At 40.3% G+C, this 14,788-nt stretch overlaps 1 protein-coding gene across 2 annotated transcripts in view; it reads right to left on the bottom strand.

Moving 5' to 3' along the window:
- Positions 1 to 14,788, bottom strand: part of shtd (shattered) — a 59,571-nt gene that overhangs the window by 28,936 nt on the left and 15,847 nt on the right. Inside the window, exons 7-11 of one of the 2 annotated variants that reach the window (XM_068374971.1) lie at positions 8,735 to 9,006; positions 5,171 to 7,907; positions 3,354 to 3,656; positions 2,817 to 2,951; positions 1,345 to 1,518 (exon numbers count right to left, since the gene is read on the bottom strand). In XM_068374971.1, the coding sequence (XP_068231072.1) occupies positions 1,345 to 1,518; positions 2,817 to 2,951; positions 3,354 to 3,656; positions 5,171 to 7,907; positions 8,735 to 9,006 (3,621 nt within the window). Of the gene's footprint in view, positions 1 to 1,344; positions 1,519 to 2,816; positions 2,952 to 3,353; positions 3,657 to 5,170; positions 7,908 to 8,667; positions 8,687 to 8,734; positions 9,007 to 14,788 lie in introns of those variants that run through there. The other variant, XM_068374972.1, reaches the window with a different exon arrangement.

Genomic DNA, 14,788 nt, shown 5'->3' with positions numbered 1-14,788 from the left:
TTACCTTAGCAAGAGGAGGGATATAAGAATCTAGTCTACCTTCTAGGTCTTCTGCCTCGCAATCTATCTACAAGAGCAACTAGAGATGTGGGAATGCTTGTATTTTGCACCATAAGGTTCTAAAGTAATCAAAGAAAGAAGGGTAAAACTACTAGCTACAAACAGAGGAGTTAGGATAGGGTTTGAAATGGAGGAGGTTAGGCTTACATAATTACCCTTAATCAAAGACTTGTTGGTCAAAAGCTGGAGTATCATCATCCCCTCTATAATCAACTAGCCTAGTCTTCTCCGGATTTCCCAATAAACTAAAAGTAAGCTTTCTTTTATGCTTTGGACTTTTATCTGATCAGCAACATGAAACATACTTTCCAAGAGGAAGAGAGAGGCCTTTACACTCCTCACAACAAATCCCTCGAATAAAAAATGGTACCTAGCACAAGCCACAAGTAAAAGTGGATCATGATCACCAAAAAAAGATACCTTTGTATAATTGCGCTGCAATTGCTAACAAACCCAGAAGATCTTTAAACTATTAAAATATGAACTAAAACCTCACAACCCGGTAGCCGATGTTATAACGTCCCTGATAGGTGAACGCCAGACTGGGGTTTAAGTCCCGCTCAAACTTTTTAGTTTCTTTAGTTGCTGCAACCTCACCATATTTGTGAATTTAGGATGGGGGTTTGCGGCAGCCTATAGGTCTATCTGCTGAATCATCAGCAGCCACTGCCTGGCCGTCCTTGGTCCTAGCTTGGGTGGAAAGGGGGCTTGGGCACTGATCATATGTATATATGGTCAGTCTTTCAGTTATTGTCCTGCTTGATAGGGCAATGTCACTGTCTCTTGCCTCTGCCATTCATGAGCAGCCTTCAAACCTTTAAAGATATCAACATTGTTCCAAAGTGACAGAAAGACCAAAGACAATACGACAAGCACAGCATGTTATTGTCGGTAGACCCAGTCAGCCACATTGTTTACTAGAGCCATTAATATAGTGGAAGGAAGGAAAGAAAACGGGTAGTTTTTTCATTTTTACGGGTTAACGTCAACATAACCAAGCTTCCGGAGATGAAAGCATTATGAACATCAGGAGGAGGTTCATAGAAATAACTTTTGTTTCGCAGTTTGGAATTATTCGCACAAAACTTTATTTGCTCTGTATGTCACATGATTTGATAGAGGGATGCTAAATGCTCAGTATCGCATGTATATCATACATTATAAAGTACTTCTAGCAAAAAATTTCAGTGTACAGCACACACATATACATACTGTACTTGAAATTCTTTTTCCTTATCATAACTTACATAAGTAAATTTTAAAAACAAACACTGAACGCCAAACCTGATGCATTGATTCATAGTCAATCCCCGGAGCCGACTGATTTCCACCTCGGTGGACGTGAGTAAGTACAGTAGCAGGGACATGGCTTTCAATCCAGCGGGAAGTTGGTACAACGTCATCCCATAATATCAAACCAAGGGCTATGGTGCGTAGCAGAAGGAAATCTGGCCTTACCTGAAAAAGAACTTTTCATTATAATACACTTGAATAAACAATGGGAAGTCCTGTTGCGATAAAATATACCAAAGATTATCTATTCATCATATTTGCAAACAGATCTACGTGCTACTCATTCAACAAAGAGTGTGCGTTCTACAGAGAATTTAAGAGTCTACATCAACAATACCAATTTAGAAGTTTTATTCCAGCTGTTACCAAGTTATGGAATGATCTTCCTAATCGGGTAGTTGAATCAGTAGAACTTCAAAAGTTCAAAGTTGGAGCAAATGTTTTTATGTTGACCAGGCTGACATGAGTTTTTATAGTTTATATATGACATATCTGTTTTTGACGTTGTTAATAGTTTATATAAGCCATATCTGTTTTGACGCTGTTACTGTTTTTAAGAATGATATATTGTTAATTTATTCTCATCATTTATTTATTTCCTTATTTTCTTTCCTCACTGGGCTATTTTTCCCTGTTGGAGCCCTTGGACTTATAGCATCTTGCTTTTCCAACTAGGGTTGTAGCTTGGCTAGTAATAATAATTATAACAATAATAGTTGTCTTTTTATGGTATTCACTATCAGGTGTGATTTAAAGATTGGGTTACAGTTTGTTTAACAATACAATTTCCAAACCATGAAGATGAAAGTCTTGAATCTAATAAGGCTAACCTAAAGGGTTTGTTCCTACAGAAAACATTACATCTTATTTAGCATCTTGAAAGTTCTTAAAATTTCAATAATTAGATAAAAATTTTGAATTATGACAACATTTTTCAAGGTTTTTTTTTCCACACTTTATGTACTTTGTTGGCTTAAAACTGGACAACCTATAAAACACTTGCAAAAGCAAGTGTTGTCCTGGATATTCATCATATTCTCAGAAGTAAAATTATCAATACAGTACTTAATTAACTGGGCTACAGAAGGTACTAGAAGAATTGGGAGACCCAGGCCCACATGGCTTAGGACTATGAAGCATCAAGTCAGAGATGATGAATGGAGAAGTATTGAATTAAAAGCTCAAGATAGAAACGACCAGCGAAATCTAATCGAGGCCCTTTGCGTTAATAGGCGTATAAGATGATGATGGTGATGAATATGAGGACGGAATAGCATTACTTTTCATTGAAGTTCAAAGAACAAAGTCCAACAGTTATTTTGAACTATGTTAATTTGTTAAGGTCAGATTCATTATCCCACAACACTTGTCATTTATTAAAGCTGATGCATTTCTGGAGATAGTAATGAACCACTGAAAAGAACAATATTTGACCACACTATAGTTTTTAGATAAACTATTACCTGGTCCAGTAAATAAGGTGTACTTGGAGCAACCATCCATTCAGCAATAGCTTTGTTGTTACTACGGAAATATATCATGCCCAGCGCTAACGTGGCGCCAGGAGCAGTGACGTCTATATTCATACATTCGCCTTCCTGAAATCATAATTCATTATGAACTATTAGTGCTGGTTTCAATCAGTAGACTTAATATTTAGGTTTCTAAGATTTTATACAAACAACCGTACCAACAACTATGGCCGTACACCGAATTGAAAAACTAAAAGCTGCTATCTTCTTGCAAATGCAGTTTGCATTTCATCACAAAATATGAAAAAAGGGATATTAAGTGCTTGAGGATGATATGCAGATGTTTTTCAAAATATAAATATAGAAAATGATAAATGGACTTTCAAGTTATTAGAAGTTTACTGTTTAAGTATAATGTAGGAGGAAATTTTTTATCAAAGATTTTTAACATGAAATCATTTCTCCTCTCCTGTGCTTTTACGCATCAAAACTACTACTGTATTCAAGTTGTAGCAAATCTATTCTTACCTTTATTTGGTAACTTGGGGACTTCTTTTCTTTACTTCCAAAAAGAGGTCTTTTGTGTCCGCCTTCAATGTAATGGTACAATTCCCCGGCAATGTTCAAATCGGTGAAGCCAGCCGCTTCTCCGCCCCTTCCAAAAAGAACCAAACCCAGAGCTAATCCGGCTGCCAAAGAATATGATTCTCTATCATTTGAATTTTCCATTTCAGGTCCTGGCGGTCGTCCAATTTCTTGCAGAAGAACTTCGGCAATGTGACGGTGAGCTGTGTCCTGGTACACAAGCCCTACTCCAATTATAGCACCAACCTTAAAATACAAATTTGCAAATAGTATTAAATGCAGTACAGTATTATAATCGAACAACTTTCAACTTATATATCAAAGAAATTATGGGGTTTAAAACATCATGTTGAAAGCAAAGTTTGGATGTCTAAGCAAACTAATTCATATTATGTCAAGCATTAAGGAAACATCTGTAAGCTGAAAATCAAACACTTTAGAATTAAAGTTATGGTTTTCTCAAAGTAAAAATCTAATTTCTAGCATTATGCATCCACCCAAACTGTAGATGTTTGATTTCATAACTAGCTGCAAGATAGAATAATCAGGGATAATAACTATGGTAGCAATTAATGAAGTGTACTTTATAATTATTATACTGTACACACAATCTTTTTGATGAATTGACAGGCTAAGCAAGGCTGAAGTAAGTTTTAAAGTATTCTGTTAAACATCAGCCTGTATCAGAGCTCTAAAATTACATGCTTAGCACAGAAAATGTATACGTACACTGGGAAGAAGAGTACAGGATGGCAAATAAAAATGAGAAAAATAGAATAACAATAAATAATACTATGACAAATATAATACTCAATTTGGGAGCATGAATCTCCAAAACGCCTCACATCTTCACAAACACAAAATAACAGAGCTACGAAAAACACGTTCGAATGTTCACGGGTGCTGACAAGGAATGATGGGAGAAAGTTAGGTAGTGGTGGTGGTGGTGGTGGTGGTGGTTGGGGGGGGGGGGGGGGGGGCAGTAGCTGTAGTGAACGACACCTCGTAGTAACGGGGGATTTTGAGGAGGGAGAAGTCTAATTGGAAAGGGATCTCTGGTAGCGGTATCACTCGCCCCAGTTTTAATACCGACACCCTTTAGGGGTGAGCGAGCTGGATATATTCATAGCATTCCATGCAACTTTTTTCTCTGGTATATTTAGCAGTATTTATATCTTTGAAATGGTGCTTTAAGGAGCATTTCACTGAGCGACACAGGTCCCTCGCCCAGAAATAGATTTTTCCTTTGTCAAAATCCCTTTATTGGACATAACATTAATGGAAAATCCCTATAAATAACGGATGAATATAAAAATAAGATTTATCATAGCAATCACGACCCCATTGACAACTGGACTTCAGGCAAAATTTCAGGGAGCTAACCTTCTCAATCCTAACCTTGCTTACTTGTGTTTGCTAACCCTTTATTATGTGCTGCACAGGTATTCTAATTTTTTCATAAAAAAAGAATAATATTCTAACTGATTTTCATCTTCCATTTTATTATTCTATTTTTCCGAGTCATATTTATGCATTACTGTACTTTTCTTTATTTGATATTACATACCAACTCAGGAGTCTAGGTTAAACCATTATTTACTTTGTAAAATTTCCCTCTATTCTTCAACTTATTATAAGATATATACTAAAACAGCATAATTTTCAAACATCCTTACTTAACCATACGAATTTAAAGCATAACCTAACACTTATGATTACAAGTGGGTTAGATAAACCAGTTTCAACTGCCAATACAATACCTGCACAGTATGTGGGACATCCAACTCTGTAGACGTAGGTGGCAGAAGACACTCTAAATGAACACTGAGTAACTTTGTGGTCTGGATATCCATTGTACCTCTCTTCGCAACTGAAATACCAAGAAGCAAACCAACGCTTGTCATTTCATGTCCTCGCTCTAGATAATCGTGCATGTTCACCGTTGCTAAATTCCTGAGGTGTCCGTTCAGTCCGAGGGCCATTAAAAACCCAGCGTGTTCAGTAGGACTATCAAGTGAGCCTTTAAGTTTGTTGTAAACAATCCAAGTTGAGTCAATTTCACCACAATTTGGGGCAATCTTGAGGCCAGCAGCTACTCCATTATGGAAATGCGGCCACATATCCATATTAGGTGGTACTTCAATACTTGACAGGTCGATGGCAGTTCCTCGAGGCGGAGCTTTGCCCGAGAGATTAAGCTTGGGAAGTGGCAATGTTTCTGTCATGATAGGTGCAGTAGAACACAGAGTAAACATTCCTCGTCCTACTGGCAACGACATTGTCCTTATACAAAGAGCATAAAGATGACGCTCTTGTTCTTCCAAGAAGTCATGATCTGAGACTTCTGGACGCTGGGTGATATTTATTGTAACTGCGCGGGAAGAGCACAGCATCCGACGGACTTCTGCCACACGCTGATCTTCTCGCCACCTAAGCTTTAGCATGTCCATGTCTAGTGTTTCCATTCCATCTTCTTCATCTTTCAATTGCTGAGATACTTTTTTGACTTCTTGAACTGAATCAGTCTCTCTCTGACACCTCACTTTAATGTTAAAAGGATCTTTAATTTGCCCAATATTTTTTGTAGCTGCTTCTCTTTGAGCAACAAGATCTGGCCTGTGAATCAAGTGATAAGCTGATGCTGGCCAATCCTGCGGTGGATACATGCGACACATATGCTGAGCGTTCATCAGTACAAGAGAGACCCCTGGTGATAGTAGCTGAATATCACGTACAGTCAATCCAAGTTGATCTGTCAAGAGAACAATTTTTTCATGAATGTTTGATTTTCTTTCTTCCTTACACTGCAAATCCATCATCACATCTGTCGTGTTAAACTGTCTTTGTCCACTGGGATTGAGACGTAGCAAGAAACGATCGGCTGGAATATCATTCAAAGAACAGTTTGCTACTGCTAGGCAATATAACAAGACAAGATTTCTGGTTGTAGTGCATACTTCAGGAATGTAAGGAAATGGTTCAACTTCGATGCCTCCCATAATTGTATATACATGTCCCAATACATGAGGAGGACATTCAGTGTAGTAAGCAGGAATAGTTAAATTCTTTACTTCTTCTAAGGGAACCTGTGTGGGAGCACCATTTAATGGGCATACAGTCGGAAAATCTTTCCAGTAGTGATGGAGATACTGACCGGCACGCATGTCAGAAGCAAGTTGATGCAAGCATGTTACCAGCAAACTGCAAAACTCCCAGTGGAGAGTATTCAGTTTAAAATCCTCATACACCAAATGAAGGGAAAATAAAACTGCGGGAAGATGGCAAAACAAGGGAGCTTTAGTATTAACAGTTGCTTTACAATCGTCCTGAGGTTTCCGTAACACCCCAACTCGTTGCAATCCAAGTATCTCACTTAACGTATTTCCTGCCGCCATATGAAAAGCCGAGGACAACATGTATTCCCAGTCGCTGTCGGAGCCACTCTCAGCGGCACGGAACTTCTTTGTAGCAACTAAAGGGCTACATGAACCCGAAGCTTCGACTGGGCATGATGTCAAAGCAAGCTTATCTGTATCGTATCCCATCATTGAAAGCAGCATCATAGAGAACAGTGTCCACTCGCTTTGTGGGGAAAAATCTCCCGAGCCTGGAGCATTCCTCGTTGCATACCACTTGTTTATTAGCAGAAGAGCACTCTCTCGAGGGAGGATATACTGCAGTGCTTCCAGTGCTTGCTTTACGATTGGTGAAGACGTTACTGCTGGTAAAGTTATTCTATAAAATATTCCACTAGCATGCTCCAAGGTTACACGGTAATTTGTTTCATCTCTCAAGGCAACTACTGCAGATGAGAGGGGCAAACCAGGATCATCCATTAAGGAGCTCTCAAGACCAGACTTCTCTGTTATTACAGGAGATAATCCCAAATCAAACTTTGGGTCAACAGCAGACGCAGGCCGGCTGGATGTGAGGAGACTGTGTCTATTGTAAGGTGGAGTAGAAGGGCTCTGTAAGCGTGATGATATGTTGAGCGACGAAAAATCTCTAAATAAGGAAGAGTTGAAAAGTGGCACACCACTCAGGTTAACACGGCACACATGAGATACACCAGTGTACAAGGAGAGACTACCACCTCCATCGACCACAATCATCATTTTCAAAGCTTTGATAGGTAAAGCATCTTTGGCTGGAATTGAAGATATGGACCCAAATATGAGACTGCAGTGGTCGTTGGAATAGTCATACTTGATGCATCTTAGCATTCCAGCTTGTGTTAACATCAAGCACATGTATTTCTGGCCAACGCTGCTTTCTGTTAAGAACGCTTTGGTGGCACGAGCAGAGGAATGATCAGTCCACAGATGATCCAGGCAGATATCTGGGACGAGGGGTTCGCTTTCCATTAGAGTTTCATTCGCTAATGATGGATGCATTGAACGGGGTGAATATAAGGGTCCGAGAGAACGACCTGGTGATGAGGGAGAGCTGGGAAGACGAAGATTTTGTCCTCCGAACAATGACGGTGACTGTGTGCGGCTGAAACAGAAAGACAAAATATTAATAATAAATGAGGTATGCATTAAAAAATAATTACATTTTACACATAAAAAGCTAATAAGGACCATCTATCTTTTACTTTCTGAAAGTAAAATTGAAATGTCTCCCACATGCGGGTGGGCAGGGCTAGTTGCCCAAGTATATCACTTGTTGCTAACTATCTTGTTAACGCATTCAATGGCAGTTCCAGCTCCACTGAAACCATTCCCTATTTTGAAGGACCAACGGTTTATGTGTAGGAACACAAAGCACAAGAAATATGATAAACGTACAGATGACTCATGAGGTTATAGATGAAAAAAAAAATCTCTTTCTATAAGACCAGAAGGGCATGCAAATCATAATACTACTGTACACATCATAAAGATGCAATGAAGCCTCCTCACTCAAAAGCAAAATAATACCCTCATGAGTCTGCTGGTTTACAGATTCCAGGCCTTTCAAATGAAATTGATCCTTGAACTTTTCCAGACCATCCACAAAACTTTGTTCTTCCCTCCTAAAATAGGAGCAAAAGACTTGTATGTGAATTTTCGTAGCATAAGTAGGGTACACGCATTACTATTCTACATCTCACAGAAGTAAAGAGCCCCAATCAACATACCTCTAGGTTGCCATATGACTTTTAGTATTCTACATCTCACAGAAGTAAAGTGCTCCAATCAACATACCTCTAGGTTGCCATATGACTTTTAGTATTCTACATCTCACAGAAGTAAAGAGCCCCCAATCAACATACCTCAAGGTTGCCATATGACTTTTAGTATTCTATATCTCACAGAAGTAAAGAGCCCCAATCAACATACCTCAAGGTTGCCATATGACTTTTAGGGGACTGTGAGAAAGGGGTCTTCGGAGTAGTCAGCGCATTCGTATACACGTTTGATCTAGTTCTCAGCGATGTTGGAGTAACTGACATCGAGGTCATTTGGCCCCCTGGAGAACTCTGACGGGACTGACACTGTGATGGGGAGTGGGAGTTAAACTGCCCCGAAGAAACCATGTTCGAAAACAGAGCCGATGCCGAGTTGCTGTTATGACTAGATTGGTTATTACTTTGTATCACTAAATTGTTTTCCTGAAAATATAAAAATACTTTAATATGCTTCTTTTCATCACATTCCTAAACAAAATTCAATACATAACCATTACTGATGGGATGAATATTTCAAATCTCACTTTTAGAACTTAATAATATAAAAACTCAAATTTGACATAACACAGTTTCCATTCATACAAAAATTTAACATTTTACCTTAAACCTTATATCACTAATAATAACATAGTTTTTTACCTTATAAAACTATCGCTTCTTAAAGTTCTCTTCCCTCACAAAATAACTTCTACTTATGCCAAGCCTGTCAATGATTACATAATTGCTTAAAAAGAAAACCAGGTTTATTTTTTCATATGCAAACCATCTAACTTACAACAACCTTACTGATGTTTCCACTTAATCCTCTCGACGCTCCACATAAATTATAGTCATTCAGTTCCACAACACAGGATGTGCATCAGGGCTGGCTCTACCACACCTCTTGTAACAGGTAGAAACTTCATGATGTCAATAGTGGGTTTGTATAAAAAGGCCATCAATCATAATATGCAAAATTCTATCAAAGAAGCAAAGTTCTTTCTTGCATCTTCAATAATGTACCCAGACCCAGGGTAACCTTGTAAACTTTTGAAGAAACTGACAGATTGATCAATACGGAAATAAGTTATTTGGTGTCACAACAATACAGCTTATTGAAGCTAGAAAAAAAGTTAATACAAATTCAATAAACACCAAACTGCAAATAATGAAATGATGATTACATTCTGCCTGTCTATTTAGATGTTTTGCCTAAAGACATTCAAAAACTTCAGATAATATGGTGGTTATGGAAATTGGTCAGTAATCAGCCAGGTTGGAGTTACCGGAAGCACAGTAATCCAATGGTATAACATTATCAATTTTCCAACAACTGCAAAAAGAACATGATCTTGCTAACATGTGGAAAATAACAAACCACTTAGGAGATAAGAAATAAGCTGACCTTTTTAAAACAACAATGGAAAAATACCTTTTAGGTCTACACATCTATAGCCATCAAAGTCCAAGAAATGTTTTAATTTCCAAGGACCAAAAAGCTAAAGCAGTTAGTTTAGCCTCAGGAAAACAGGAATGAAGAAGATATTGTTTCTAATTACTCTACTTATTATCAAACACATCAGCCATAAGGGTTGATTTTCCTTTGGACATTGAGTGATATAGCCATCTGGTTTAAGTAGCATAAGAACTATCAAGTCTCCACCAAAGAGTGCAGATTTGAGGGTAGCTGACCACTTATGCTCCTGGGTTGTAACAGAAAAGGTTTCTTTCATGGTCAAATTGTATTCTTTACCAATTGAAGCCTAAACTCTCTGAGCAACAACTCTTTGCTAAGTATACTTATTCCCATTCAAATCTGATCTGTTACCTTTTCAAAAATGATAAGCCTCCATTTTCTCCAAATAAGCACATCTACAATCATCAATGGAACAAGATTTATCTTTCATTTTGCATTTTAACACACGAGAAGGGATACGACTATCAACTATGCTGACCAGATTTTCATTTATGAGAACATCGTACTCTGCCACTTTATACAATTGTGACTGATTCAAATGTATAAGATCATTCTAAGTGCTATTCTAGTCTCCTTGAGTAATAAAAAAAACCAAGTCACGATCAGACATCCCAACTGGAGGATCAACTTAGCTTGTTATAATGCTAGGCCAGTCGACGTATACCAGGTCCAAGCAATTACCAGACTCATGATTTGCTCATAGCCTGATTCAGAAGCAAACTCCAAAGTTCTTAGGCCAAGACAATCAGTAGGAGAAACAGAATTCAACCATTCACTATAGTGAGAACTGAAATTAACAACAAGCACAAAAAGGAACTTTTTATTATCTTTTATCTTAGCCATAGTGGTAAGAAGACCATTGAAGATAGAATCTACCAAGTCTTGATTCAAATGTATGAAATGAATAAAAGTTAAGGCCACCACATATTTTCATGACCTGAATTTCATGACATCCACATTGATAGCAGGACTTATGAGAAACAGGGTACTCAGTCGTAATATAAACTGCCATACCCCTGGCCCTAGGAATGGAATCCCATTTTAAAAATATGGCTTCTTAAAACCTACAATAAGCAGCTGAGATGAGTGCCTCATTTGAGCTACCAAATTTTCTGAGCATAATAGAATATCATACTGTCTGGACATCAGACTTGCACTGAGATTCTGGAGTACAATTAGGCTTTTATGAAATAATGGGCTTGTGATGAAAATAAACACTTTAGTGATTACTATCATGAAGGAACAATAATTTGTAAATTTTTATCAACACTTAAATTGATAATCATCTCCATTCTATTCATGGTTTAGTTTATGATTTAGAGTAACATTTCTTTTACTGGTTTTATCTTAATGACATCATCAGTTGTTATTGATTAAACATTTTTTATAACATAAATTTCCGGACAACATAAGTTCAGAACAAAAATTACTTTGAAGTTCAGTATCCAAAAGACAAGACTTCCTTCGCCTTCCCAAATTCTTTCTTTTTCAATCTTATTTCATTATAAAATCCTATCTTTCTCACAAAGGACCACTTTGACTCTACTGGTATAATTGTTAATTGTATGTATGAAATCAATGATACAAAAAGCATGCAGAATTCTATAAATATCAAAAATTTTAAGTAATTTTTATTTTTCCTAACATACTTACCGAGAACTACTTTCTTAGGAGTTACCTGTAATCTCCTCTCTACCGACCAGAGTTTTGTGTAGGATACCCTAAAACCCGTTTTCTATGGAGGGCTATCTCGGGCGTAAGAGAACGTGCCCCGAGGGTAGCTTTTGCGCTAGGTCGAGGTCCGCTTGGGTCATGAGCGTCAGTAGTTCTTCGGATGTTGCACAATACTCGCAAGGGCAGAGAGGCACTTGGGGAAGGAAGGGAGGGCCATTACCCGAAAGTAGTTCTCGTAAGTATGTTAGGAAAAATAAAAATTAGTTAAAATTTTTGATTTGTTCCAACACGAATACTTACCTCGAACTACTTTCTTAGGAGACTTACCCTTTAGGAGGCGGGAGTGCCTTTCTGACCTTCAGACCCAGTAAGCGGAAGCCAAGAGGCCTAGGTATAAACGAAACATACTAGGAAAACGGACGATAGGGTAACTACACAAAGAGCTTACGTTAGTGTCTAAGTACTCACCCTTTGAAAAACTTCTTCTGAAGTTGAATCCAGTAACGTAGTTGCGGAGAATGTGTTATCCAATGGTTACAAGAGGGTTATCTCCGATAAGGATAGGGAAAAACGGGGAATAGGGTGAAAGGGAACGAACCTGTGTCTCCCGGTTTGCTATCCACGATTGAGCCTGAGGCTTTTACCGTTAAACCACTTGGAGAGCGGAGCTGACTGTTCCAATGGAGAACCCGTCTAAGGACTTCCTCGAGTAGTCCTTGAGGTAATGGGCAGTAAAGGTTGACTGGTTAGACCAGGTACCTGCCCGAAGGATCTGACCCACTGCCATGTTTTTCTCAAAGGCTAAGGACGTACTCAGACCCCTGATGTCATGGGGTTTGGGGACGCCTGGCAAGGCCAGAGCTTCTTCCCTGTAGGCCCTGGCAATAACTTGTCTCAACCAGAAGGAAATGGTGTTCTTGGATACCTGTTTCTTAGTAATACCCGTGGAGACGAAAAGGCTCTTAATGCCTGGCCGGAGATGAGCCGTCCTTTCAAGGTATTTTCTAATGGCACGGACCGGGCATAATTTCAAATCCTCAGCATTCCCCGTCCTAGGGATGGCTGGCAGAGAGAAACCTTCGAATTTAGGATCCCAGACAGCTGGATTCTGGGTCTTCGCCACAAAGGAAGGAACGAACTTGAAAGATATTTCCTTCCACCCCCTCGAATGAGAGACGTCATAAGACAGCCCATGGATCTCCCCCACTCTTTTAGCGGAAGCCACGGCTAGCAAAAAGACTGTCTTGAGAGTGAGATCCCTGTCTACGATATCTTTCATTGGTTTGAAGGGGGGGCCACTTAACATCTTCAGGACCCTAGCTAAGTCCCACTGAGGTACCCTAACTGCTTGTGGGGGGCAGGACTGCTCGAAGATCCTGACAAGCATCGAGATGTGCCTAGAGGAACCCAGGTCGATGCCCTTCAGGAGGAAGACTTGACCCAAGGCGGCCCGTACTCCTTTTATGGCTGGGATTGACATTCCCATTTTGTCCCTGAGATATACCAGAAAATCCGCTATGTCTGGGACCGAGGCTTTGAGGGGTTTAATGTGCCTCGAAGCGCACCACTTCGTGAAGGAGGCCCACTTAGCTTGGTAGACTGCTGCCGACGACCTTCTCAGGTATAGCGACATCCTCTTAGCAGTAGCTGATGAATACCCCTCCTTCTTCAGGAGTCGCTCGATAGTCTCCAGGCGTGAAGACGTAGAGACTGTGGGTTGTCGTGAAATCTGAGAAAATGCGGTTGTTGTAGAAGATCTGACCTGTCGGGGAGTGGCCACGGAGGTTGACTCGCCAGGTCTTTTAGGTCTGCAAACCACTCTCTCTCCGGCCACCAGGGCGCTACCAAAGTCATCCTTAAGTTCCGGGCAGTCCTTACTCTGTTGAGTACTTGCCTTATCAACGTGAAGGGGGGAAAAGCGTACACGTCTAGGTTGTCCCACCTGTGTTGAAAGGCATCCTCCAAGGCTGCCTTCGGGTCTGGGACAGGCGAAAAATACACGGGAAGTTGCGCGTTCAGTTTGGTTGCAAAGAGGTCCATCACCGGGGAACCCCAATGTTGGATGATGAGCTTGGCTACTTCTGGAAGGAGGGACCATTCTGTCCCTACTATTTGACCCATCCTGCTGAGACCGTCGGCCAGCATGTTCTTTTTCCCGGGGATGAACCTTGCTAATAACACAACCTGGTTCGTTTCTGCCCAATCTAGAATCTCTAGGGCAAGATCGCACAATTCCCTTGACTTCAAACCTCCTTGTTTCTTTATGTACGCTACCACTGTGGCGTTGTCGCACATCAACGCCACAGTGTTTCCCCTTAGTAGATCTACGAAGTGTAGGCAAGCTTTCTGGACTGCCTTCAACTCTAGGACATTGATGTGTAGGTTTTTTTCCCCGTCCATCCAGGTTCCTCTCGCTGTCTCGTCGAGGAGATGGGCTCCCCATCCCTGGTTGGAGGCGTCTGTGAACAGAAGTAACTCGGGAGGGTCGTTCGCGAAGGGCATCCCCTTGAGCGAGTTCGATCGGCAATGCCACCATTCCAGGGAGGGCATTGTGTTTGGTAGGACTGGGATTAGTTATTGTTGCGAGTCCAGTTGGCACCAGAGGTTCTTCAGGTTCCATTGGACGGCTCTGAGCCTGATTCTCCCCTGGGGAACCAGTTTTTCAAATGACACCAGATGCCCTATTAGTCTTTGCCAGTCCTTCACTCTCCTGGGTTGCCCCGATAGGAACGGACGAAGGATCTCTATCAGATTGCTTATTCTGTCTTCCGAAGGAAATGCTTTTCCCAGAAGGGTATCTAGTGTCATCCCCAAATAGGTAATTCTGGTGGAGGGGGATAGGTTCGATTTTTCCGGGTTGATCACGATACCCAGATCCTTGCAAAACTGGAGAAGTTTCATCCCTTGCTCCTTCAAGAGGTCCTTTGAGGAGGAAAGAAGCAACCAGTCGTCCAGGTACCGGATGAGGCGAATGCCTCGTTCGTGAGCCCACACTGAGACTGTCGTGAAGACTCTCGTGAATACTTGGGGCGCTGTTGACAATCCGAAGCAAAGGGTCTTGAATTGCAGGATCTG

Source organism: Palaemon carinicauda, chromosome 6, assembly GCF_036898095.1.
Source record: "Palaemon carinicauda isolate YSFRI2023 chromosome 6, ASM3689809v2, whole genome shotgun sequence".
Classification (NCBI taxonomy): domain Eukaryota; kingdom Metazoa; phylum Arthropoda; class Malacostraca; order Decapoda; family Palaemonidae; genus Palaemon; species Palaemon carinicauda.
This window is presented reverse-complemented; position numbering and strand designations above follow the sequence as displayed.